Source organism: Anser anser (genome assembly GCF_964211835.1).
Source record: "Anser anser genome assembly, chromosome: 19".
In the NCBI taxonomy this organism is placed as follows: domain Eukaryota; kingdom Metazoa; phylum Chordata; class Aves; order Anseriformes; family Anatidae; genus Anser; species Anser anser.
The window spans coordinates 7,805,205-7,831,147 of NC_139740.1; the positions used below are offsets into that span (position 1 = coordinate 7,805,205).

Sequence of the window (25,943 nt, forward strand, 5' to 3'; positions counted from 1 at the left end):
CAGCGGGGCGCAGCAGGGAAGCGCAGCCCTTCCCCTGCCCTGGGTCTCCTTTGGATCTCCTTCCCTTCTCGGGTGCTGTGGGGAGGGAAGAGTGCGACGCGCAGGTGGTAAACACGTACGAGGGAGACGTTTTGGAAGATAATCTCTCCTGACAGCTACCCAAGCGCTTGGACCTCGGTCTCCTTCCCCTCGCACAGACAGCCCTCGCCTGCTGTGGATAAACAATTAAATGCAGAGCTGGCGGGGCTGGGGCAGACGTGGTGGTGGCCTGGCACCCTGCCGCAGCCTGTGCTGTACCCAGGCTGCAGACACTGTGCTTTCTGCTCTGCTTTTTCTTTCTTTTTTTTTTCTTCTCTGCTTTCTTTCTGCTTTCTTTTTTTTTTTTCTCTTCTGCTTTCCTAGGAGTTGGACTCGATGATCCTTATGGGCCCCTTCCAACGCAGGATATTCTGTTATTCTATGGTTCTGTGCTCTGCCTCGTAACGCCCTTAGTACAACCCCGTTCTCATGTTTTAAATAACCCCACCCAAAAATCAGCATGTTCCTGCCATTGCGGCTGCCTGTTGCCAGCTCCCAGTAAGTTTATCTGAGGTTCCTCTCTTCCTAAAACCCTCCAGCAAGCAGAAGAGCTTGTGCAGAAGCACCCGCCCTCTGCCATTGCTCAGGACTCTGTCCTGAAGGGTTCTGTGGTCTGGTTTAAGCAGAGGTGGATGAGCTGGTGGGGTGCAACGGGGGTGCTGGTCTCGCGCAGTCCCAGGCAGAAAAAGGTCGCGTTGTGCTCCTCTCTCGGCTTTTAATACTTGGCCAGAACTTGATGCAGCCAAAATAAATGTTTTGGAAGCTGCTGCCTGTCGTGGCTGAAGGTGTGCTGCGGGGTGCAGCAAATTGTGACAGACCCCGAGTCCCTGCAGCCTGGGGTGCTGACTCCGAGCTCGCCCACGGTATGGAAGGGGCTCTGCCCTGCTGCCGGCTGGCAGTGAGAGCCCCGGCTGCAGCAGGTGAATGCAAAGCCACGGCATATGCAGAGGTTGCAAAACTGTTGCAGGTTAGGGCTGGCCTGCCGATGTTTTGCAGGCTGGGAGTGTGCACACAGCGATAATACGCCCACGAGGGCAAGTAGATAAGGCTTGGACTGGAAGGCGGGGAGATCTACCGTGAAACTGAGCTGTAAAAAACAAGGTGGAGGGGCGAGGTGCATGGCAGCGCAGTCACCTCCAGGCAGCAGACCCCAGCAGCTGCCTGAGCTGGGGCTGATCGCCCCGATGAAATCTTTGTTGTGTTTTGGGGCACAGACCCGCCGACGTGCACCCAGGTGTCGGAAGGAGCAGGCCAGGAGTGTCCGGCTCTAAGGAGCTGTGGCTGCACGCGGCGGCACAAGCCAACAGCAGGAGCTGGATGAGATGGAAAGACGCAAGGCTGGGACGTGGCACAGCCCTTGTCACCGCAGAGGGAGGGGACAAGGGGCTGCAGCAGCCGTGAGCACCCCTACCTGCCACTTCACAGGGCGGCAGGTGCCAGCAGTGCTGTGCCGAGGTCTCCCTGTCAGGCACAACTCCTGCGCTGCTCAGGGACTGGGCTCTGGCGAAGGTGAGGATGCCAGGAAGCTCCCTCAAAGGGGGGGAAAAAAAAAAAAGTGAAATTAAATAATACAGAATAACGTGTATCCATGGGAATACACTCACTCCTGCACGCCTTGCTTTGGATCCTGTTAGCCTCTGGCACACATCTCCCCGCGCTGTCACCGTGGCACTTCCTCCTCCCGCAGCGCCCTGCTGCACTTTGCGTCCTGCTGGTCCCCGGGGGAGCGGGTGGCAGAGCCCGAGGGGCGAGCGGGCACCCTCTGGGTGTCCCTTTAAGGGTACGCCTGGCTCGGAGCCCTGACCCGCCTCTGAGCTCGGCGTCACCCAGCTCTTCCTCCTTCCCCAGCGGGGTTTCTGTTTCCCCGGCTTCTTTCCCTCGCTGCCCCGATCCCCGGGACGAGATGGCTCTGTCCGTCTCGCCGAATCTGGCGGAGAAGCTGGTGTGCTCCATCTGCCTGGAGCTCTTCACCGTGCCCGTCACCTTGCCCTGCGGCCACAACTTCTGCGAGCGCTGCATCGGCGACCACAAGAGCAAGCAGGAGCAGGCGGCCGCCGGGGCCAAGCGGGGCTACCCGTGCCCCGAGTGCCGCTGGAGCTGCGAGCCGCAGCTGGAGCTGAAGAAGAACGTGACCCTGGGCAGCTTGGTGGAGCTGGCGCGGGAGGGCAAGGCGTGGGTGCAGCGGTGCGAGGCGGCCCACGGCGGGCTGTGCCCGCGGCACGGGCGCCCGCTGGAGCTGTACTGCGAGGAGGAGCAGCGGTGCATCTGCTGCGTCTGCACCGTGCAGCAGTGCCAGCGGCACCGGCGGGCACTCTTCGAGGACGAGCACTCCAGGAAGCAGGTGGGAAACCGGGCTGGTGGGAGGCGAACGGGGTGCGTGGTGCAGCATCCTCCGCTGCTGACCCCAAAGCCAGGGCTGCGATGTATCACCGCGCACTGAGCTGTGCCCAGCCTCAGCTGAACTGCCACGGGCCCTGGAGGTGCCACCAGCACCCAGCGGCTCCCCCAGGCACCGGGGAGTGGCAGAGAGCTGGGTGAACCCAGCAGCACAAGTTAAACATCACTAACATTTGTGACACCCCCCCCCCCCCCCGATCTAGAGGAAACAACCCTAAAGACACAAAACAAAGCAAAACCACTTTGTGCCTCCCCCCTGCTTCCCAAGCCTCGTCCTTCCCTGTGAGCCTTGTCCTGGAGGCTCCTGGGGGCAAAGCGAGCAGCAGCGCGCTCTGCTACGGGGTGTTGGTGCTCCCCTTTGCAGGCCCTTCTGGAAAAGTCCCTGAAAGAAGCCCAGGAGGAGTCGGAGAAGATCGAGCGGGCGTTGCAGGAGCTGGAGGAGCGAACGCAGAGCATCAAGGTGACGCCGTGACCGCCTCGGCGCTGGAGCCACGGGTGGGAGCGCGCTGGGTCTCACCGGTCTTCCTCGCCAGGACTCCTCCGAGGGGCTCAGATCGGTGATCCTGAGCAAATTCACCCACCTGGAGAAAGGCCTGGAGGCTTTCCGGGGTCAGATGGTGGCCAAGGTCGAGCAAGAGCTGGAGGCGGCGCTGGGGCGCGTGGAGGAGGACTCCAGCACCCTGAAGGATCACCTGGACGCCCTCAGACAGCACCAGGAGCAGGCACGGCACCTGCTGGCCTGCACCACGGACCACAGGACCTTCCTCGAGGTACGGTCCCGCTCCTTGCCCCGTAGCACTGGCCGTAGACGTTTTGGGGGCACCCACTGGGGAGACGCAGGGTGTGTGCGCGCAGGTTTGGGAGCTGCTGCTCCTCCCCAGGCTGGTGCCCGGGTGTCTGTGTGTCCGTCCGCAGGAATTCCCCCTGCTCCCGGCCTGGGAGAGCCTGGCGGTGCCGCCCCCGGTGCAGTTCGACGCGGCCGGTGTGGTGGAGCCCGTCAGCGAGATCCTCGCCGGCATCTCCCGGCTCCTGCTGGAGGATTTGCCCGACGCCGTGGCCCCCAAAGCCCCCGACCCCGTTGTCCCAGGTAAGCTCTCTGCTTACGGGGCCACCCCACAGGGCTCCACGTCACCCGGGCCAGCGTCACCATGCTGGGCAGGGGGTCGGGATGGGAGCACGCGGCTGCTTTCCAGCAGATGGGCATCAAGGGGACAGGAGGGGCTGGGGGGCTCCCCTGTGTGTCCCCTCCTTGCTGGCAGCGCATGTGCCACCTCTCAGGCCTGGACACGATCGATTTCCTCCTCCTCCTCCCATCCAAGGGACGAGTTTTTGGGTGGCGTCACTCAGCGTCCCCGTCCCCCACAGGCCCGGTGCAGTCCAAGGGGACAGAGATGAAGGCGGCGACCCCTCTCCCCAAGTGCCAGATCCGAGCTGAGCTTCTGAAGGGTGAGGAGCATGGGGGGGGGGGGGGCACTGTGGGACTGGGAAGGGGTTCGTTAGGGGGACAGCAGCACCAGGACTGGCTTTCCTATAAAAATGGGGGCTGCCACCGCCTGGCATTGGGTCGGTCGCTGCAGATCATGCCCTAGATCTCCTGGCCCCCATGTCCAGCTGCACCCTTCCCTTCCCCTCCCTGGGCTGAAACCGCTCTGATTCCTTAGGGACCATTTCCTAAATGTTCCTTCTCCCATCTCCTTGCTGAAAAAAGGAGGGATGGAGTATTTGGGGCTCTTTGCTCAGGTCACACTCTTCCCAGGAAGGCAATTGGTGCACACGGGACCTATAAGGATTCCTTCCATCAAGTCCCACAGGCTGTTCTCAGTGTTATTAATAGAAAAAAGCAAACAAACAGAAAAAACTTATTTATTAGCAGCAGACCTAAGCCCAGAATAGGCAGCTGGGCCAGGTTGCTGTGGGGTGCTGGGGCTGGCAAGTGCCAGGAGGAGTTGCCACCACCTGATGAGAGTAACTCCCTGCAGTTCCATATTTGCTCACCATCCACCTGGTTCCCCACCTCCACCTCCACCCACACTCCTATTTTTTACTCTTAAAATCGAGCACCTCTTCTCCAAAATTACCCCTGAGCCACCACACGCTCGCTAGGTGCTGCTGGGTTTCTGCTTTCCCCCCAGGGGCCGTGTAAAGCGCGGCATCCTCCTGCCCCCCCCAGCTATTTCTGGGCTCTGGTTCCGCTCCTCGTAGCCAGGGGGCAGGCAGGTATCGCCCCCACCTCCCTCCTCTTCTCCTCTGAGCCAGCTGCGCGTTGTTCCCCTCTAGTTTTGGGCAGCCCTATGTAGCTTAAACCGCTCCAGCTGGCGCAAGCCTGGAGGTGTTAAGGTGGGACCGAGCATTTCGGCCCCATCCACGCCATCGCTCTCCCCAGACCACCGCAACCTCACCTTCGATCCCGACACGGCCAACAAGTACCTGGAGCTGTCGAAGGGCCACCGGCGAGCCAAGCACGGCACCGGCGCCGCGGGCGGGTGGCAGGAGCGGGGCAGCCCCTTCGAGCCCTGGCAGGTGCTGTGCGCGCAGGGCTACGGGCAGGGCTGCCACTACTGGGAGGTGACCACCTCCAGCCACTCCGTCATCCTGGGGGTGACGTACCGCGGCCTCCCCCGGCAGCAGCCGCCGGGCCACAAGTTCAGCATCGGGCTGGACGGGGGCTCGTGGGGGCTGCAGGTGCGGGAGGACGGCTACCTGGCCTGGCACAAGGGCCGGGAGGAGAAAATCCAGCAGCGGCTCTACGCCGAGCTGGGGGTCCGCCTGGATTACGGCCGGGGGCTGCTTTCCTTCTACGGGCTCGGGGAGGAGACGCAGCTCATCCACTGCTTCCACGCCGTCTTCACCGAGCCGCTCTACCCCGTCTTCTGGCTGTGCGAGGGCCGCACCATCACGCTGGGCCGCAGGGACTGAGCCCCAGCCGGCCCCCCGAGCACAGTACCCGGGGCATGATGGGGTACGGTGACTTTAATGAGAGCCCGAGAGGCCAGGCATCCAAATCAGCCCCGATTTGCATACGCAAATAGCCCAATGGTGACACATGACAGGGAGAAGATGCACTGGTAACGGTGATGCCCTTGGAGCGGGATGAAAGCCCTGCTCGCTGTGCAGGGGTGCAAGGCCGTACTCCTCCTCTTCCTCCCCTCCTGGCAAAAGCCCCCAGGCCTGGAGATTTGGGGTGGGGGGACCCAGGTGCTGCAGGCAGGCTGGTGCAGGTCCCCAGCCCTCCCTATGTCCCTTTGCTGCTCTCGGAGGTGGCAGAGCCACTTTTTGGGGCACTATGCTGCAGCTGCTCTTTGTAAGACGCCGCTTTCCCCAATAAAGTGCTGGTTTTCTACTGGTTTGACCTCGATACTGGTGGGAGCTGCGGGACCAAGCGGTGCTGGCAGGGCTGAGCTGGGCACCCCTGCTCCCACATCCTGATGGGGCCAGCAGCAGGAAGCAGCCCCTTCGAGGCGGCAGAAACAGGAGGTGCTTTATTTACCGCAGCGCTGCGATAAGGAAACCTGGTTTCCTACAGCTCTGCCCCGAGGTTGATCCAGCACCAAAGAAAACCCGAAGCTTTGAAGCTTTTCCAAGGGTGAGAGCGCAGCTCCGGTATTTCCCCAGGGATGCTGGTGAGGAGTGACTGGGTGAAACTGGGCACCGGGTTCAAAGGCGCTGGGGCCGCTCATGGCAAGGAGCCAGCTCACCTGGAGTCCTGCGGGGAGAAGAGGCCTGGAGGAGGAATCGCCACCTTCGGGGGCAGACGGGGCTCGCTGCGCTCCCTCCGTCACCCTGCACCTCCCAGCCCCGTCCTTGGGTCAGCTGGCGTGGACCTGGGAGCTTATCCAAGATGAAAAATGGCCTCGGGGGGGGGGGGTCACCGTGTGTCCAGCAGGCAGCTCATCAGGCTGAAAGCGCTTTGCTGCCTCCCTGTCCCATCCTATCCCCATCCCCATCCCATTCCCACCCCCATTCCCTTCCCTATCCCTGTCCCATCCCCATCCCATCCCATCCCCATCCCCATGCCCACCCTATCCCCATCCCCACCCCACCCCATCCCCTCCAGCTCCCTCCCAGCCCCTCAGCGGCCCCGAGGAGCAGCACACCGGGCACCCTTTCCATCCCCGGGGACACGGCCGCTGCCCGGGGGGGGGGGGGGGGGGGGGGGGGTTCCCGGTACCCCCGCCCGGCCCCGGGGTGCGCAGCGGCGCTCGGAGGAGCCAAAAGCCGCGGGGGCCGGGGCTCCCCGCCGGCGGGCAGGAGGCGGAGCGGGCGGGCGGAGCTCGGTTCCCTCCCGCCCCGCAGCCGCCGGCGGGGCCGTTGGGGCCGCGGGGGCGAGCAGGGATGGAGGCCGCCGCCGGGAGCAGCCGGCCGGTGCCCTCCGCCGCCACCTCGGCGGCGTTGAGGCTAGCGCTGGCCGTGCCGGGTTTGCCCGACGGTCCCTTCGGTTGCCCGATCTGCTTGGACATCCTGAAGGACCCGGTGACGGTGCCGTGCGGGCACAATTTCTGCCAGGGTTGCCTGGGGAAGCTCCGGGGGAGGACGGGCCCCCCCGACGGCGGCGGGGCGGCGGCGGGCGGGGCGGCGGCTGCTCGCTGCCCGCTGTGCCAGGAGCCCTTCCCGGCGGCTCTGCGGCTCCGTAAGAACCGAGCCCTGTGCGAGGTCCTGCCGCTGCTGGGGGCTGCCTGCCCCGCGACCTCCCCCGTCGAGGCCGGCCCGAGCCCTCCCGGAGCCGGCTCCCCCCCTCCGACCTCCCCCAGCCCGCTGATGGCGCCGGGAGCCGAGGAGGAGCGGCCGGAGAGGGGAGAGGAGAAAGAGGAGAAAAAAGAGGAAGAGGAGGGCGAGGAGGAAGGGGAGCAGGGGGTTTTGTGCGACGTGTGCCCCGAGGGGGCTCGGGCGGCGGCGGCTCGGTCGTGCCTGGTGTGCCTGGCGTCCTTCTGCGGGGCGCACCTGGAGCCCCACCGGCGAGCCCCCGCTTTCCGATCCCACCGCCTGGTCGCACCCCTCCGGCGGCTGGAAGAAGGGCTGTGCCCCCGCCACCTGCAGCCCTTCGACGGCTTCTGCCGAGCCGAGCAAACGTGCGTGTGCCCCCGCTGCCGCGCCCACGAGCACCGAGCCCACGACGTGGTGCCCCTCGAGCGGGAGCGGGAGCTCAAGGAGGTGCGTGGGGGGCTGGGGGAGGGGGGGGGTGCGGGGGGATGTAACGGGGCGAGGGTGGGCGCTGGGTGCACGGCGAGGGGTGGGCGTCGGTGCTGTGGGCGTGGTGGCGATGGGATCGCGGTGGGGTGCCATGCGCGGGGTGGGTGTTGAACCCTGTTCCCCACGGGGAGCCCTGTCCTGGTGCGGGGTGCGTGCCGCTGGGGTGCCCCGTGGGATGTGGGGTGGGCGGACCGCTCCCGTTGTCCCGTTGGGTTTGGGGATGGGGGACACGGGCACGTGGGATCTCCCCAGCCCCGCCGCCCCAATGGGGTGCCCGCCCTCTCCGTCTCGTTCCCACAGCTCCGTCAAGGAGGTTTTGCTCCGCGCGCTGGCTCCCTGCCCGGCCGCTGCTCCCGCTCCATGAGCCCTTTGTGCTGCGCCTTTTGGCAGCGGGGTTTTTTTCCGTCACTCCCATTCCCAGATGCGGCTGAGTCACCTCCCAGATTCGCACCCCGCGAACACCCCCGGGGCTCCCAGCATGGGGCCTCTGCAGGGCGCAGGGTGATGGAGCTGGCGGTGTGGCGGCGTCGGGGACCTCGGGGGGGGGGTTTGCTCATCCCAGGCGTGTGCCTGGGGCGCAGGTGCCCAGCGGCAGCCCCGAGCCGGCTCCTGCTCCTTCGTGGGCTCTTGGGGCTGCGGGGAAACCCTTCTGATTAGTCATAGGGGCCTTAAAATAGAAAGCACGCATGATCCCAGCTCCGAGGAGCTGCTGGACCGAGACAGGCGCTGCTCAGCATTGCCACTGTCTGCGGGGTGGGAAGGAGGGACAGGGAGAGCGTCTGCCCCAGCTCTCTGGGCATGGGTGCTGCAGGGACCGAGCTCTGGCGGGGAACCGACCCCAGCGAAGGGTGCGATGCTGTGCTGGCACCCAGGGGACCTGTCCCCGTGATGGGCAACGGGCTGGTGCTAACAATAGCCTGCCAGGAAACGTCGTGTTCGGACGGTGCTTCCTTTGCAGCAAAACAGCACCCTGTGCTCCTGAGCTGTTTTGCTTTGCTTTTATAAGAAATTTCCAGCGGCCACAGTGCTCCGTGACTGCCCGTTGGTTTCTGCACCAGTCCCAGGTGGCTTTTTACAGCCTTGGCCATGCAGCTTATTGGTGCTCGCTGCAATCGCTGCCTGAGAATGAGCACAATTTTGCTTTCAAATTCCTGGTTTGTTGTTCCAAGCTGAGAGGGCAGCGGGGAGCACGGAGGTGGGCACTGCACTTTGCAGCCCGGTTGCTCTTCTAGTTTTGCTAGAAGTAATCAAGCGAGAAGAGAGATTTGCAGGTTGGATGGGTTCAGAGGGTTCCAGAGGGAGGAAGTGGGGAAAATAACTCGTGATCTCCTTGCACCCTTCACCTGAAGCCCAAAAGCAAAGTCGTGTGGGCTGTGGATTGGCAGGGTTTATTGCTGGGCTCTGAGCAGGGCGCAGAGCTCAGCACTCACCCTTTGTGCCCGCAGGCCCAGCAAGCCAAATTCCTCAGCAATGTGGAGAACGAGCTGGAGGAGCTGGCCGTCACCATTACGCAGACCAAGAAGATGGTGGAGCTCATTAAGGTGACCGCCATGGCCCCGCTCCGTCAGCAGGGGAGCAGGGTGCTCCCCTCCCGCTCCTTGTGACACTGACCCATCTCTCCCCGTGCTCAGGGTGTCGCCACGAAGGAGAAGGAGCGGGTCGAGAAGCTCTTTGCAGAAGCCTCCGAGGTCCTGGCGACCTTCCAGAAGGAGGTGGCCGGTTTCATCGAGGACGGGGAGCGCTCCATGCTGGGGGAGGCCGAGCTCGACCTCCGCTGGAAGGAGGAGAGGCGAGCCAAGCTGGCCCAGTGCAAGCAAAACCTGCAGAACGTCCCCAGCAAGGACACCATCTACTTCCTCCAGGTGCCTTGGGGGGGTTGGTGGTGAGGGGAAGGAGCTGGAGACGCTGTCTTTTGGTTTTGGTTTCGTTTCTTGTGGAGCTGGGTGCAGGCAGCCCCGAGATGGGAGGCTGCAGGGTCTCCGCCCTGTTTGCAGCATCCTGCTGCTGCAGGACCACGCTGCCAAAGCTTTTTTCTCCACCACCTCCCTCCTTCTCCAGGACTTAGGAGAAGCTGATGCGTTGGCCAGGCTCAGTACCTAGGTGTGGGGTCGCAGAGGCAGAGGTTGGGGTGCCCCACTGCCCCATCCTGCACCCACCCTGGCCAGCAGAGACCTTTTGGGGAGGAGACGGGCACGGTCGGAGCCCAGCTTTGAAAGGGAGTGAAGAGAAGGCGCCAGAAACACGTGGCCAGGCTCTCCTCCCTTCTGCAAGCCTGATTTTGGGCCAAGTCCTGCGAGCTGCCAGTTCCCAAATCCTCCGGGGCAGGGTGGGGTTGCGGAACAAGAGGCAACTTCGGCGTGTTTGAAACCTCCTGAAATTCTGTCTTTTTGGCTCAGGAGTTTCAAGCCTTAAAAATAGCCATGGAAGACAACCTCTCTCCGGCTCCGAGCTTCCAGAACGAGCTCAACTTCACCAAATGCACCCAGGCCGTGTGCGCCGTGAAGGACATGCTGTCGGCTGTCTGCAAAAAGCAGTGGGACCGCTTGCAGGGGAAAGGCGCCGATGGGCTGAATCCCCAGGAGATGGGGGAAGGTTTGTGCCCCCCCGGCCCCTCTGCCCATGGGTGCTGTGCAGGGCACCCAAACGTGTGTCTTCCCCGCGTGGACGGGAGATGCCTGCGGGCTCGGGGGCTCCTGGTAGCGCTGGCCCCTCTCTCAGGCACGGTTGCACAATCGCTGTCTGTGCTAACGCCTCCTCCTTGAGGTTTTATGAATTTTTCCACGGAGACCAGAGACTTGAGAGGCAACAAACAGCCTGGGAGTTAGGCAGGGCCCTGCGGGAGGGGGCGAGTGGCCAAAGTGGCCTCCCGTGAAAGGGGACCGTTTCTTCTGGGACAGGCAATCCCCTCATCAGGCAGGCTGCGGTCTCCCAGGGCTGCCCGGGGTGGGAAGCCGCCCTGGCTGGAGGCTGGGGACTCTCCCTGGCTGCGCTCCCATCCAGGCTGAGCTCCCTCCTGTCCCTCGTTTTCCTGTGGGAATCACAGCCGGTTCCTTGCCCCGTTTGTCCCCCTGGGGTGGAAAAAGTGGCCTCTTTCCTTTCCCGATCCTGCAGGGTTGTGCGGGGAGAGTTGGAGACACAGCCACAGCTCAGGGTGATGCTTCGGTAACACCCTTGGCGGTGGCAGCACTTTTACTGGTGGCAAACCCTTCTATCCCTTTTATTTTTTTTTCAGCGATGACCGAGTCACGGTTTCCAGACAAGCCGAACAATTCCGCCTGCCTGGAGAGCCGCGATTACTTCCTGAAATGTAAGTGACAGCCTTTTGCTTTGACACTTGTTGCCATGGCCCATCTCCCCTCTCTCCTCTCCCCGCCGGCTCCATCCCGCTCGCCCGGCAGGCGCTGGTCCTGCTGCCGTGCGCCAGAGGAAATATTGCTCAGCTAACGGGGAAGTCTCCTCGCTTTCCTGACGATGGCCCTAATCCGTTTAGGTGTTTTTTTCCCTAGCCTGCGGTTCTGCCGGAGCAGCTGCCAGGGGGGCTGTAGGCGTGTAATTTCGGCTGCCTTCCAGCCCTGCGCGAATTGGATCCTTGGTTAAATTAGATCAGGGTTTTGTGCGTCTGCCTTGTTTGCCACAGGGCAGTGGTGGGATGCAGGTCGGCGGCAAGTGCGTGGCACGGAGGGGTGATTCGGGGGCTGTGCAGGGAGTTGCGGCGAGGCAGGGAAGGTTTGGTGGAAGGAGCACATGGGAGAGTCGTGTGAATTGAAGAAGCTGGTGGTGGTAAACTGGCCGCAGCCCGGGGGTGCTCTGGTGAGGCGCTGGGTGAGCGGGCCACGGTGGGGCGAGGAAGAGGAAGGTCTGGAACAGGGCAGGAGATCGGAGAGCCTCACTGGGGCAGGTGAGGAAGGGAGACAAAGCTCTTCTGGCTGCCTGAAGCCTGCTTTCACGTGGGATGTTCCTATCACCAGTCTGTCAGGTGGATTCTCTGATGTCTGATAACATGGTTGAGCTTGTTTTGCAGCCCATCTGCTCTCTCCTCTGACCGGTAACCTGTATTCACCCTGGGTATGGGAATGCCACAGTTTTGAGCCCCTTATCCTCATCATCTGAAATCAGCCATGGGATTTAAAAGCAAGAGGACAGGGTGGTGGCTTAAGGATGCTGCAGAAACTGAGCTGCTTGGGGTCGGAAAGGAGCAGGGGAATTGCTGAACGCTGGAGCAGGGGATCAGAGCAGGGAGGGCTGGGGGGATTTCCTCCCTCATCATCCTCGTGTCTTCTTCCTCCCCTGCACAGTTGCCTTCATCATTGACCTGGACAGTGACACGGCCGACAAGTTCATCCAGCTATTCAGCACCAAGGGAGCCAAGCGGGTGCTTTGCCCCATCCCCTACCCGGAGAGCCCGATCCGCTTTATCAACTGCGAGCAAGTGCTGGGCGTGAACCTCATGAACCGGGGCAACTACTACTGGGAGGTGGAGCTCATCGACGGCTGGGTGAGCATCGGTGTCGTCACCGAGGACTTCAACCCCCGGGAAGCCTACAACCGCTGCCGCCTGGGGCGCAACGAGAAGTCCTGCTGCCTGCAGTGGAACGGACAGAACTACGTGGCCTGGTTTTGTGGCGTTGAGTCTGTCATCCAGCAGCCGTTTTTCCACACGATCGGGGTCTTCCTGGAGTATTCGGAGAAGGCCCTGACCTTCTATGGAGTCAAGGACTCCAAGATGACATGCCTGCAGCAGCTCAAGGCCTCCCCTTTAAGGAAGATTCAGTTAGACCTCTTCCAGAACAAGATCAACAGCTACTTCACCTCTCTGTTCTCGTTCAGGCTGAAACCGGCCTTCTTCCTGGAGAGTGTCGATGCCCACCTGCAGATTGGGCCACTGAAGAAAGATTGCGTTTCGGTGCTCAAGCGCCGGTAACTTCCCCGAGGGACGGGAAGGCCCTGGAGGGTCTCTCCTGCAGCAGGCCACCGCCATCACGTCCCTCTTTGTATGTCCGGGGTCGCGATGGTCCTCTCTTGGTGCGGCACCTTGCTCAGAAGTGCCGCTGCATCGCAGAATCAAGCCACCTAGGTTGGGAAACACCTTCGAGATCTCCAAGTGGAACCATCAGCCTGACCGACCAAATCCCATCACCAGGCCATGCTGGGGTGCTGGGCTGCCCGCTCCCTCTCCTCCCTACCTGCTCGTGCCGCCCGGCGACTCGTGTGGGTCCCTGCTTTGTGCCTTGTGTGTCGCCGCCGCTTTTCGTAGCGTGGGCTCAGCACCGCCCGCATGCTGCTTCCTGAAGTGCCTTTGCAGCAGCAAGCCCGGCGTGGATGGGGCGAACCCCAAAGCCTCTCCCCGTGGGGCTTGACACTGATTAGTGCCACAAATGGGAAGCGAAGATCTCTGCCTTCCCCCGTGTTTGGGATGCTGTGGAAAAGCTGCGGTCCTGCATGTGCTGGAGCCCCGGGCTATTCCCTACCACGGCCAAACATCCCGGCTGGGAAAGGGGAGAAATGCCAGCACAGTTCCTGCCTTGAGAAACAAAGTGAGCAGCGCAGATCAGTTTTGAGGATGTGCTTTCAGTAAACGCGTTCTTGGGGAACTGCTTTCAGAAGCCTTACAGTCAAATTTCCCCTCCCTTTTTTGATGACCCTGCTATTTTAGGGGATTTTAACACTGTTGAACTCCCAGTTCTTCAAGTACCCTGGGCACACTTGAGCTGCAAATGTACCCCATAGCTTAGAGAGCTTTTCAAGCAACAAAGAGGTGCTGTGAGTATTCCCAGGGGCAAACGGCGTGTCTTAGGGAGAGCTGTGAGTGACTGCATCAACAAAAGGTAAAGTTAGTTATTAAGTGACACTTTAAGCTCTGGGAACAAGTAACAATTAACAAAAACTACTCTCAAGCCAGTGTCCCTTCTGGGAAAGGTGGTAACTTCAGGCTGAGAGGCAAAATGCCCATTTGTGTGTCCTAAAGGAGCTTTTCCAGCTCTGCCCTGAAGACGTTACAGAGGCGGCACAGTGCGGCTCCTGTCTCAGCCCGCCCTGCCTTCGTCCAAGTTTATTTTTTCTGGGATTAGTTGGCTACCTACCTCTTGAAGCCTGCTTTACAGAATCGTAATGCTGTGTAATATATACCTAGAGAGAAAATCTATTGGGCCAGATTCTTTGCTGGCGTGAATGAGTCAGTGATGACGCACCAACAGTCAGCAAGGATGGAAAATGTCCCACATAGCTAAATATACAATAAATATATATATGTATTCCCCAAAGGATAAGCTGGAAATGATAGTGGTATATTCAGAGGGAGACAGGGAAAAAAAGTGAACGTGGGGGGAAAAAAAGGCAGCCACAAAGCCAAGAGGTTTGAAGTTCTAGCCACATTTACCTAACCAGTGAGGCTTGAAGAGCTCCTTTACCCATGCTGCCAGCTCCCACTGGCATGGGCAGAGGTCCCAGCAAACAGCCACTGCTGTCAGCTCTCAAATGCGGGGCTGAGGGCTCCGAATGCAGCCTCCCCGTCCCCAGGGCAGGGCTGGAGCACTGATGCACAGAGGGGACCACTGGGATGTGCCTGAAACTGCTCCTTCTCCGCTCCTCCTGAAATGCTGCAGGCGGTGGGAAGCGGGGTGTAGGTCTTCCCTTGAATGAAGGGAATTTCCTGATTTCCCCTTCTCAGGATGAAATCATCATGGCCAGCGGGAATGCTGCCCAGATGGGAATTCACTCCCCATGTCCTGAGCTCCTACCTCGAAAACACTTTGTTGTGCTCGCGCCAGTTTCCCTCCTGCAAAACAGCCTTTGCACGAGGTGTCAGCGGTGACACAGCACAGGCATCGGTGCTGTTTTGTTAGCAGCGGAGAGCATTTAGTATCAGAAATGCCTTGCCAGATAAGAAGGCTGGAGACGTGCAGCAGCCTGTGCTTGGTGATGTGCTGGGAGGAAGAGGAAGGTAACCTTGATCTGTGCTGCACGCCGGCGGGAAGAGATCTTGCATATGGGCTGGTGTCTTGGCTTGGTCTGGGCCCCAAATGTCATTTATTCAGGCAAAACTCCCACTGTTTGCAGTGAGGAGTTTTGCCAGAGTAAATACAGTGGATCTGGGCCTTTGCCCCATTTCATTTGGCCGTGGGCGGGTTGATAGCTCCCTGGGGGAACGGCGCGCTTGAGCCGCAATCCCTTCCTTCCCTGCGTTGCCCAACGCAAAGACGTGAGCCTCTGCTCCTTGAGGGTTTGAGATGGCTTGCAGGGATCCCACACTTCTCCCTTTCCATCCCTGCAGCCGCAGGAGGACGCGTCAGGAGCCTGGGCTCTGCTTTTGCTGGTGCCACTGCTGTCTGCAGTGGGGGCGAGTCGCTCGATTCCTGTCTGCCCCCATAGCTGGGGTGCTGATGTGCAGCTTTCCAGAGGGTTTGGAGAGCTCCTGTAGATGCAGTGTGTTTGGAAAGTGTTATCAAACCCTCTCCTTCCTGCTGCTGTTTTTTATCCTGGTTGGAAGTGCTATAAATCCTGGCGGGTTAGGGCATAAAGCAAATTCTGACCGATTTAAGATGAGGGCAATCCCTTCAGGGTGTTGGACCAGGGTTTGCTCTGTGTTGCCAATAATTTGGGGTGTAAACTGGAATGATTAGGAAATGTGCACTATACCAGCCTTGGATTTCTGTTTTTTTTTTTTTTTGCTGTAAATGAAAGGATAAACACAGCATGTGGTGAGTTTAGATAGATAGCACTTTGCAATTTAAACAGCCTTTCCATGCTCCCTTGAGTTATTTTTGCTGTCACAGAGTGTTCCTCTTTTTAATTAGGATTTTTAAATATACAGTTACTGTAGAGTCTTTTACAGTGTGTGAAGAAACTGTAACAGAATAATATAATGTTGGTGGAGACTATGATTTGCCATTAAATGTTACACAAACATAGCTCTGGGTTGTCTCTCCTTTAAATACCAAACCACTGAAGTTGTCCTATTATCCCCTGTTTATATTTTCCGTGTCCTGTACATCTGGCATAAAATAGCAGAGATTTTATTTTCCAAGAGCGTCTGAGGGGTTTGTGCCAAATACACATTTTTATTGCTCGAGTACAAAAGGAGCGGAAGAATCCTGGAATCCAACAGCAATATTGTCAGTTCTGGGCAGCTCAAAACAATGGATGTCTCAAGTCCCTCCTTGCCTCTTTTATACCTCTGTCCTCGACTTAGAAATAACAAAGTTGAAAGGAACAGGTTAGGCATTTTTTCCTTGGTGTTTTAATCTGAGTATAAATTTCCAAGGTTTTCCATGTAACAAGGAGGTTTAGAGCTTCCCATGCATGCCAGCACTTTTTTTAAAATGAAGGCTGAGTTTCTTAATACCAAATGTCAGCTGGAGCTATGAGAAGAACATCACTGGGCAAGTATTAGTTCATGAGAGGTGGCAGTGCTTCAGCTGGGAGCTGTGGTGGAAGCTGTGTGAATGTCTGCTACTGACTTTAATAGGAGAGGAATCAAGGCTGTTTGTTATAACCATTTCTTAAAAGGGAAACTTACAACTTATTGAAAAAGCGGATACGTAAAGCACAAACTTGTGCTTTTCTTGCCAGGAACTGTGCAGATTATGTCACTGCATTTATTTAAATCTGGTTTCTATTGTGTAGCGTTTCTCATTTTCCCCCTACCCCAGCTGATTCCCAGAAAGAGCTGGAGGGGGCTGGGCTGCAAGCACCGCAGGGAAAAGCTCAAATCCATGTAAAACGATAAAATTTTGGATAATGTATGTTCTTAATATATATTCGTGCATTATAATATGAGGAGCCCTTTTAATGAAATTATGCAATTTTTTTTTTAAGAGCTAACTCCTGCTTGCTCACCTGGAGCAGCAGATTATACCCAACCTAAAGCTATGCCAACACCACAGATACTTTCCTGTATCCAGATTTCCTCCAGGCAGAAGGGGTCCTGTTTTGTAGGGTGACCGTTCAGTCCTTCCAGAGTAACCCTTGTGAGTATAAAGGGGTAATATTAGGAACACAAAGCATGGTGCGCATCCAATATTGAACAAAAGACTGTTTGCAGGTGTATGAAACACAAAATGTGCATCAAGCCTGAATTAAAAGAATGATGGAAACCAAGCAAGCATATTTGCTATTAAAGGGACTAAGCCTCACCTTGCATAGTACCACCAGATTTGTGCGATTTTTATTCTGAACACCTGAATTCTGCCCTGACCACCCATTGAAAGCCCAATTTTGTCTTTATTTCTTTTACTTATGGGCTTTTCCCTGGGAGAGGCTTCCAAAGAGCATTAAAATTGCTTGTGGTTGCATGGTTTTCATACAAAAAAACAAAACAAAACAACTTGCGTGCAAAACTGGATAGCCTGCTAGCAAAAACATTTCAGCCGCTAGTGGGCTGGCCCGGAAATGTCTTCCAAAAAAAAGACTTGCAAACCACAAGAAAATACAAGCAGATTTGAAAGCTGTCAGGGTGCTGGGCGAACTCCCCTTGCTTTCCTTGTGAGCAGCGTGGCAGGGACTAAAATAGGAAGCTGGGAAGACTGCTGCCAAATGAGGCAGGCTCCAAATAACTTAAATAATTTTATTATATATGGTCAGAGGGCCGTGTAATCAAATGATTAATGGGTTTGTAAACATGTTTAGGAGGCCTCCTGAAAAGGAGACTAGCTCTTTGGATTACCCCCCCTGTTATGTCTAGCAAACAGAAAATTTAATACAATCTCAGCAGCTGGCTGTGGCTCAGTAAATTAACACTGGTTGTTAATTGCACAGGGCTGCCCATCTCCTCAGAGATGGCGAGGCTGTGGCGGGTGGGCCCCGGGGGGCTTTGTGGGGGAGGATGGAGGTGGTGAGTGAAGCTGCGGGATGTGATTCTGGGCAGAAGAAGGGTGGAAGCACCCCTCACAGCGCTCAGTAACCGGGCCGGGAGCCATGTCCCCCAAATCAGATTTTTTATTTTATTTCACTTTTTTTTGGGGGGGGGGGGGGGAGGACATGGCGTCGGTGGCCAGGAGACTACAACTCCCATCATGCCCCGCGCGCGGCGGAGGCCCCATCCCACCGACATCTCCGCGAGCCGCGCATGCGCAGAGCGGGCCCGAGGCTGCGAAGCGGCGGCGGCGGCTGCGGCCATGGCGCTGAACAGGAACCACTCGGAGGGCGGCGGCGTCATCATCAACAACAGCGAGAGGTGAGGAGCCGGCCCGCGGCCCCCCTCCGGCCCCGGGGGGCGGCCTCGACCCCCTTCCGCCCCTCCTCGGGGGGTCCGGTGGGGACGGGAGGGGAGGGGGAGAGAGGGGCGGGGCGACGTGGGTCACGTGGTGCTGGGGGGGGCTCGCGCACCCCCCGCCATTTTGTGTGTGTGTGTGGGGGGGGTTAACCCTTTAGGTGCCGGGTGGGGGGGGGGCTGGAAAAAGGAGGTGTGGGGCCATGGCTAAAAGGCCGCGAGTGCCGCGGGTGGTGGCACCCCCCCGGCTACCGAAGGCCAGGGACAAGACTGAGTTCCTCCCAACCCCGTTTTTGTGACTGAGATGCCCAAGCGATGGCTTGGACCTCCGGCAGCCTCGTTGCGTAACCGAGCCTGGGCAGTACCTGCTTCAGCGGTCCTTCCTCTGTTGCGGTGGTGAACCAGGTGAGGGAACTCGCCCAGCAGAAACGCGGCGTAACTTAATAAATGTACTTATGTTGAGGTCTTGATCAGTTTAATTGACTAGATTCGCTGCCTGGCTGCTCAAGCAGCAGCAGCTGTGCCAGCACGCTGAGGAAGGAGCACAGGGCTGAGAACAAGCAGCCGCTACTACTGAAGTTGCTGCGGCCAACAACAAAAAAAATCCTGCCAGCAGGCTGATTTTTGTCTGCTGAGCATTGGCCTGAAGTTAAACCCAGTTATGGTAGGTCAGTAAGCGGTGTGCATTTTGCACTTCTGCCTAAACTGTAACACCACGTCTCTTCTCCCGTCTTGTTTGCAGCGTTTTGATGACCTATGACCACGTAGAAATTACCTTCAGTGATATCGAACCTATGCCAGATGCCTTCAAAGGGACCAAGAAAGGGAGTGTTTTCTTGACTCCCTACAGAGTAAGTAATAAAAGGCTTTATCTTGCATAAGGAGATAAATGTTCTTCATGATTCTGTATTTAAATGCTCTCAGTGCATGAAAGTCAGGATAATCTACTACTCCTTGAAGTATGGCTCATCCTCTCCCTCTGGGGAGCATTATGAATACATTGCGTATACTGTCTATCCGTCAAAAGATAATAAATCTGATTACTTCTTGTACAAGCAGCTGTTTAGTCCATTAGGCAGCTTCAAGATTGGAAATTAGCAGTGGTCTGGAAATGCTGAAAGCAACAGTTCAGCTACTAAATCATAGCTGTGCAGAGCAGCAAGTTCTCTAGAAATTGGGAGGAGTATTATCTTAGCAAGTGTAATCTTTCTGGATGGCTTTATTGCCTTGAGGCTTCAGTTTACCCTTGTGACTGTTCTGTGTAGCTTAGGGCTTGCAGAAATGACAAGGATCTTTAAGTGTGGGAAGCAGCTTCAGTCCATCGAGAAGTCTCTTCAGATAATAAATTGGGGCTGCGTTTCCTGTTTGTTTTAAACACCCTTTACAATGTTATTTCCTTTTTTTAGGTTATCTTTGTATCGAAGGGAAAGGATGCTATGCAGTCTTTTGGGATGGCCTTTTATTTGTTGAAAGACTGTGAAATTAAGCAACCTGTCTTTGGAGCAAATTATATCAAGGGTACAGTGAAAGCAGAGGCAGGAGGTACGTATGGTACTGATATGCAGTTAAACTAAGATATAGGATGTATAGTTTGTAGTGAAATAAGTATGCAGTGCAACTTAAACTTGGATACTGACCACATGGGTTCTTACAGTACTGTTAAAATGCGTTTCTCTCTTTGAAACCAGCAGCTAAAAATATTCCCCTTGTCTGCTGTCTGCACAGTGACAATGAACAGATCTGTTCTGCAACTGATCTCATTCCTGCCCTCTGTACAAAATTCTGAGTCCAGTCAACCAAGTGATCTCACTGAGTAAACATCAGAGCAGAGAGCAGGCAGCGGTGGCAAAACTGAGGATGTCGTTTAGCTTTCATCAGTTAGGCTTATTTCTTAGTTCTGCGTCCAGATCCTTCTATGACAAACAGGCGTGATCCTTTCTGGATCTATGTGGGTTTTGAGGTGCTGATCTCCAGAACACTGTTCTCCATCGTTTCCTGTGAAATTCAAGGAAAAACATGTTACTGCCGTAGTGCATCTTGGAAGTAAAATGACACTTGTTTGGAAAAGAATGAACTATCTTGAAATTAGGGGATCTTCAAGGGGCAGTTTCGTAGTTTCATAATTATGTTCATTTGGAAGATTCTGGTAGACTTTTTTCAAATTTTTTTTTAATCACTCTTCTGTACTTCTACTTTTTACCAAGGCATGATTCAGTAAACTCTTTTCCATCTCTAGCTTGACTTATTCTATTAGCTGTGTCTCTGCAATCACAGTGCAGTGCTTAGGAGACCTCGGTCTATTATCCTGAAATCAGCATTACAGCTTCTGTATGAGAGCAAAACGGGACCATCCAGCGTGAGAGAAAGGCCGAGCAGTAAGGACAAACACTGTAAACTGTGTGAAAGGCGAACTGCTTCAGCTAAAATCTCTGCGAGTTTTCCCCAGAGGCTGTCTCCTTTAATAAGGATGTTGCTTTAACAGCCATGAGAGTCTGGTTTAGCTCAAAAGGTTCTTTAATCTACATGTCCCTGTTTCAGCACTGACACAGCTACTGCTTTGATGCATTGTTGGGACTGTGGGCTGTGCATGTTTTTCTCTTTTAGCCTGTAATATGAGATGTTGCTAATTCATTTTTTTTATTATCCTAACTTGATATCTTTTCTATGGACTCTTAATGGATTTATGTGGTCCGTGTTTTTCATTAAGCTCTTTGCTTCACTGGGCACTTGAACTCCCAAACTAATTTATAGCTGACAGTTAGGTGTGGTTGCAAAAGCCTTCTAGCAAACAGGATTAACAAAATCCCTGTCTTCTGCACTAATCTTATACAAAGCTAAAGTAAATCCAGCACTTTTGATAGCTTGGTCTGTTGGCAGCCAGTGTGATAACAGGCACAACTTCAGAAAGCTATTGAATGTCTTCCCCCATTGATCCTTTCTTCAGGTGTTTCTTGACCTGAAAATACTGTCCTTTGTGAAATTTTCTGATAATAGGGTAATTCTGTTGCTTTATCTGCAGCTTTTTCTTGGATATCTGGGATAAGCTCTTTAAAGAATTATGTACAGGACATCTGTAGATAAAGTGCAGAAGCTAAATAGTACCAAAACGGCTTCTCCTTAATTGTGATTTCTGTCTTCCCTCCCTGCAGGCGGCTGGGAAGGATCTGCCACGTTCAAGATGACTTTTTCAGCTGGGGGCGCTATCGAGTTTGGACAGCGTATGCTGCAAGTGGCATCCCAAGGTATGGGAGCCTAGTGGTCTCTGCCACTTAGTTTTGTGGTTTTGGGAGGCATTGCCTTAATCTTACAGCAGTGGCAGTTTTAATTTGGAACAGGCTGGATTCCAGTCCGTGTGAGTGTCAGGCTGTATCTGCAACTTACTTGCTTTAGAAAAACATTTTTTTTCCACATGCAACAAGCAGTGGGTTTATTAGGGTTGAAGTTTTTCAGATGGGGACTCTTTAAGTTTGTTGTAGTTCTTGGTCTGCACGTTACGCAGGTTTGATGTTCTGATGGGGTGAATTTATCTGTACTTCTTTAGCCTCCAGAGGTGAAGTGCCCAATGGAGCTTATGGCTATTCCTATATGCCCAATGGATCCTATGCTTTTGCACCACCTGCAGCTAATGGGGGCTATCCATACCCACCACCTCCTCCTGGTAAGTCTGAGGGTTGAGAATGGGGCTGATTCTAGTTAGCAAGAGTTTGAATAAGTAAAAAAGGGAAAGAAATCCTAATTTTACATTCTCTCTTACATTGGATCTGATGCCTTGTGTAACTTGTTTCTCAGTGTATTTGCCGGTGGCTTTTTTTGGGTGTATGCTGTGACCCACCCAAAGGAGTTAAGTCTTTTGCTGTGTTATCTCCTTTCCTGACAGAGTTTTATCCTCCCCCTCCTGTTGGGGGTGGAGATATGGGTTACATGCAGCTTCCACCCCCGCCGTACCCGGGGCCCATGGAACCCCCCACCAGTGGTCCCGATCTGCCTTCCACTCCCGCAGGTAAGAGTTATCTTCAGGGGAATTAGCTCACGGCTGCTTTATGATGTCCATAGCACTGGCTGCTGGGAGAAGTGGGCAGACATTCTCTTGTTGCTTCCTGACAACAGCTGTGCAAAAATGTATAAGGAATCATTGTTTGAAAGGCTGAGGCTGTTGAGCATCAGTGTTATTGCTCAGAAAAGTCATAGCTTTATTACCCTCACTGAGAATTCATGTCTTACCTCTTGGGGAACTGAGAGGCAACTTAGAAGTTCCACTTAAGTTAAAAGTGTTTAGGAGAGGGGGCTTAGGGAGCCCCCCTAATCTTCAGCCCTGTATATCCAGCTCAGTGTGGAGGCCAGCCTGGTTCTCACCATCAGCAGATACTTTTCATTTGGATTTGTTCTTGTTGTGACAAGAAAAAAAAAAAAAAACAAAACCAAACCATCCAACACTTGTGATTCTCCTGTTGTGGTAATCTTGCTCTGTTAGGTGAATAAAAAGAAATTGATGTTGAAATACATTTCTTGTCTGTGTTAGTTAGCAAATACGTCTTTGCTGATACCTGCTCCCTGTTTTCCCATTTCCCTTTAACCTGTTTGCTTTTGCTTAAACAATTTGGAACTGAGGAACAGATAATGGAAAGGAGCTGGGGAAAAGTCAGTCTTGTTTTTATTCGTTTTGGATTTATCAAAGTGATTTTGAACATGATTTTGAACGGTCTGCATGTGGGAAAGAATGAGAAATTAGCTTTTGTGGTTGGACAGAACCATAGACTTCTCATAGATAAGGACACTTATCTGAGTAAGCTTAACTTGTCTCTGGTTTGAATAAACAACCAATCATCATTGAACTATTATTTGGAAGATGGCACCGATCCAGAAAGGCGTACAGGACTTTTATATTCCGCAGAAATAAAAGATCTGGATTGTCTTCCTAAATTACCTCCTACTAAGTAAATCCTCTGAGCTGCTATAAACTTGTGCTGATTTTTGTTTTGTATTTTCACTCCCAAGAAGGATGGTTGGTTGACTACCTTTTTCAGGGTTATTGTCTGTATTCAGGCAAAACAGCTGTTAGTGTTTATATGTGGGCTAACAAGCAACTTCCAGGTGACATTTTCAAACTAAGTCTTGGTCTGTTTCTCCTCTCATTTGACAGTCCTGTGGCAGCTGAATCTTTGCTATTTAGAAGAGTTAATGTTTGGTTGTTGTGTTTATGTTGTAGCTATTTTGGAACCTGAGGGTTGGTAAGATAATGTTTTGTAACAGTTAATGGCCAAGACTGGAATTTTGATGATAAAATTTCTCTGTATGTCACCAAATCTGTAACTTCTGTTTCTGTGACAGCTGAAGCGAAAGCTGCTGAAGCTGCTGCCAGTGCTTACTACAACCCAGTCAACCCACATAACGTCTATATGCCCACGGTAAGTTCCTCTATCTTTTTTTTTTTTTTAATCAGTTTGAGTGTTTGTTGTCTGCAAAACTAGTCCATGTTTCCATCAAGGAAACTGGTCTGTGCTAAAATGGAGTTTCTGGAAGGGTTTTCTGTTCGTAAGAGTCAGAATCATGTACAAGTAGCAAAGGTTCAAAAGTACCGTGTTGTGTTTGCTGTGTCACTGAGAAAAAAAAGTTTGTCTGAATCGATTGTTTTGTTTTGTTTTGTTTTCCTTAGCAATGAATTGATGTTCTTTTACTGTCTTTACTTCAGGACCAGCCACCCCCTCCTCCGTACTTCCCACCAGAGGATAAGAAAAACCAATAAGCTACCACAGAACTTCTCCACAACTCATCGCTTTCTTACTTCCCATTTTGGCTGAATCTTGGGGCATGGCCCATAACATTGACGAGTAGAGTCTTACCTCAAGGCACATGGCTTTCCTGGACTTTAGTGGTAGATACGTGCAGAGCAAGGGGAGAGAATTCAACAGCCTTGGTACCTCGTAGAGCTCTGAGGGTTTGCCGTCCTACCACAGTATTCCCTTCTTCCTGTGCACGCCATCCCTAGAACTGGAGGTTTTCTTCGTCTGTGATAGTTTCCTTTATGTCTGTTTCCTTTCATACTTAAATTGTACCTCTTTAGAGTAAGCAACTGCTCCAGACTCATAATTAACAAGCTCATAACGTAGAAACAAGGCTGTTGGGGGGGTCTTGACTTTACCTTGGTGTACTGCCAGGAGTATCTCTGGACACAGGGATGTCTCTGGGTATCCCTCTCAACCCAGAGAGTCGCATCCAGCTTTTCCCTCCCCTACCGAGAAAGGGCTTCAAAAGGAACCTTTGGAATCTCAGAGGAAATAGATATCTATTAAATTTAGCAGATATCTATTAATTTTTTTTCAAATAAGTTGTTCCTAACCATCGTGACAAGCAATCTGATAGCCCTCCAAGTTTTCCTGCTGTGCACTATGGTGATACTGACAAGTTTCCTTTTTTTTAAGAAAATGTACTGCCCCTACTGCCCTTGGCTGATTAGTAGCATCTAACTAGTTACAGATCATATGGGAACACTAATTTTCTGTTGTCTCTTTTTGCCAGTTAGATGTGTGGGCTTGAGATCACTAAGTCCTGGATATTGTCTTTATAGTCATTAATGCACTTTTTTTTCCTCTGCTGTAACACAAATTACACCTTTTGGCCAGTGAAGCATCTTAATCCTGTGGTTTAACTGGTGAATTAATAGGTAATAGGGAGAAAATAGTTGCTTCTGCCCTGGAAGCACTTGAGAGAATATGCAAAAAGGTGGAATGAGTTGTTGGGTATAACTGAGCTGGGCAGTTGAATGTTGTTTAATGCTGTTAGTGTTCCTGGATCAGCTGTGAGTTCACTTCTCAGTAACTGGAATGTCAGCTCCCTGGACTGAGGGTTCAAGCATTTTCCTTCCGTGACATTGATTCTTTGATCTCATTAGCAATGACTGTAGTGCTCAGAACCTCTGCAGGAATGGGCAGTAACCAGGTTGTGAAACCGCGTTGTACAAAGCTTTGCACAAATCAGATTTTACTGACTTGTGACAGTGTCTGTGAGAGAGAGAAGATCCGTCCCAGCAAGTGTGAAGAAAGATCATATGCTAGGGAACTGCTGAGACTTACTGCATGCAGCCTGCTTGGAGAGAAAAATGGTCCACCTCTTGTTTTCTTTTCATTTGAGTCTAGGTGATTAATGGAATTGCTACTCTCTGTGCACTGACTTTTCTAGAATTGCTACTGCAGTGATGTAAAGAAATGGTTATTTTAAAAAATATATATTTATTTTGAAAATGTTTGATTAATATATTAATGTGAAATGACTTTTGAATGCAGATTTGTTTTGCTGAGACTGTGAAATAAAGAGAAATCAGCTCAAAAATTGGTGTTGTGCATTTGTGTGTGTGTGTGTCTCAATGGGCAAAGTTGACAGCGACTTAGTAGCTTTGGATGGGGGCAGAGGGAATTTAAACAACAGCAAAATTGCTTGGTACAGAGGGATTTTCTTCTTGCCTTGGCTCGTCATTGGTGGCATTAGTCACTTGATTTCTCTTGAATTGGGCTTATTTTGTGAAATGATAATCAGGTGTTAAATCTTTACAAATGCTCATTTCCCGGATCCTGTTGTAAATTGGTGACACAGCTGCTCAACGTTTTACCAAGATGGTTGTTTTTTCCAGACTAGTTGTCCTTGTAATCCTTTGCAATCTATTGCTGAAAGTAGTCATTGAGGAACAAAGTAGAGTTAGTAGACAGCAAAAACTTAGTGCCTCTAAAATCTACCTCTAATTACCAGACAGCAATCCCTGATATTACCCATTTTTAAATTTTTTTTTTTTTTTTAGTGTTCTGAGATGTCTGACAGCTGTATTCAGCTAGGTCTGAACTCTAAGGTGGTGTGGTTCTACCTTACCTAGTAGCTCTTCTCCCTGGAAAACCAGGAGCCAAACCTTGCTTGGCTTTGTTCCTTTTCTGAGCTGTAAGTAGCCACCTCAAAGTTCCTGGAACAGCTGGTGTGGACATCTTCCAAATTCTGTTCTTCTACATCGTATTTGTCCTCCCACATAACTGTTTTACTAAGTTGTAACTGTTTTAGGCTGGCTGATGTACTTGGGTTTGTTTTCCGTAGC

The 25,943-nt window shown here is 53.8% G+C and overlaps 3 protein-coding genes across 6 annotated transcripts; all 3 read left to right on the plus strand.

The window, feature by feature from the left end:
- Positions 1-68: 68 nt before the first annotated feature.
- Positions 69-5,816, plus strand: TRIM65 (tripartite motif containing 65). The gene is made up of 6 exons (XM_083805555.1): positions 69-2,419; positions 2,840-2,935; positions 3,009-3,245; positions 3,391-3,562; positions 3,841-3,921; positions 4,859-5,816. The coding sequence occupies exons 1-6, from the start codon at positions 1,667-1,669 to the stop codon at positions 5,389-5,391; spliced, it is 1,872 nt and encodes a 623-aa protein (XP_083661681.1). The 5' UTR covers positions 69-1,666; the 3' UTR covers positions 5,392-5,816.
- An 891-nt stretch (positions 5,817-6,707) lies between these two features.
- TRIM47 (tripartite motif containing 47) lies at positions 6,708-15,569 on the plus strand. The gene is made up of 6 exons (XM_083805551.1): positions 6,708-7,623; positions 9,108-9,203; positions 9,294-9,524; positions 10,059-10,254; positions 10,895-10,969; positions 11,958-15,569. The coding sequence occupies exons 1-6, from the start codon at positions 6,808-6,810 to the stop codon at positions 12,581-12,583; spliced, it is 2,040 nt and encodes a 679-aa protein (XP_083661677.1). The 5' UTR covers positions 6,708-6,807; the 3' UTR covers positions 12,584-15,569.
- A 2,105-nt stretch (positions 15,570-17,674) lies between these two features.
- On the plus strand, positions 17,675-25,195 carry WBP2 (WW domain binding protein 2). Of its 4 annotated transcripts, none has more exons than XM_083805570.1 (8): positions 17,675-17,833; positions 18,612-18,720; positions 19,276-19,411; positions 21,019-21,111; positions 21,411-21,527; positions 21,747-21,869; positions 23,198-23,274; positions 23,559-25,195. In XM_083805570.1, exons 1-8 carry the CDS (start codon positions 17,775-17,777, stop codon positions 23,610-23,612), a joined length of 768 nt encoding a protein of 255 aa, XP_083661696.1. In that variant the 5' UTR covers positions 17,675-17,774; the 3' UTR covers positions 23,613-25,195. The 4 variants fall into 4 exon arrangements, with proteins under 4 accessions (XP_083661696.1, XP_083661697.1, XP_083661699.1 ...); XM_083805571.1 differs by lacking the exon at positions 17,675-17,833 and adding an exon at positions 17,963-18,274; XM_083805573.1 differs by lacking the exon at positions 17,675-17,833 and adding an exon at positions 18,058-18,318.
- Positions 25,196-25,943: the final 748 nt, after the last annotated feature.

Bases quoted from the DNA above. Each gene is read 5' to 3' on its own strand.
- TRIM65 (XM_083805555.1), top strand. From the start codon at position 1,667: ATGGGAATACACTCACTCCTGCACGCCTTGCTTTGGATCCTGTTAGCC. The intron at 3,246-3,390 runs GTACGGTCCCGC...GTCCGTCCGCAG, and splicing joins ACCACAGGACCTTCCTCGAG to GAATTCCCCCTGCTCCCGGC. The intron at 3,922-4,858 runs GTGAGGAGCATG...CGCTCTCCCCAG, and splicing joins CCGAGCTGAGCTTCTGAAGG to ACCACCGCAACCTCACCTTC.
- WBP2 (XM_083805570.1), top strand. From the start codon at position 17,775: ATGGCGCTGAACAGGAACCACTCGGAGGGCGGCGGCGTCATCATCAAC. The intron at 19,412-21,018 runs GTACGTATGGTA...CCCTCCCTGCAG, and splicing joins AGTGAAAGCAGAGGCAGGAG to GCGGCTGGGAAGGATCTGCC. The intron at 21,112-21,410 runs GTATGGGAGCCT...GTACTTCTTTAG, and splicing joins GCTGCAAGTGGCATCCCAAG to CCTCCAGAGGTGAAGTGCCC.
- TRIM47 (XM_083805551.1), top strand. From the start codon at position 6,808: ATGGAGGCCGCCGCCGGGAGCAGCCGGCCGGTGCCCTCCGCCGCCACC. The intron at 9,204-9,293 runs GTGACCGCCATG...CCCCGTGCTCAG, and splicing joins AGATGGTGGAGCTCATTAAG to GGTGTCGCCACGAAGGAGAA. The intron at 9,525-10,058 runs GTGCCTTGGGGG...TTTTTGGCTCAG, and splicing joins ACACCATCTACTTCCTCCAG to GAGTTTCAAGCCTTAAAAAT.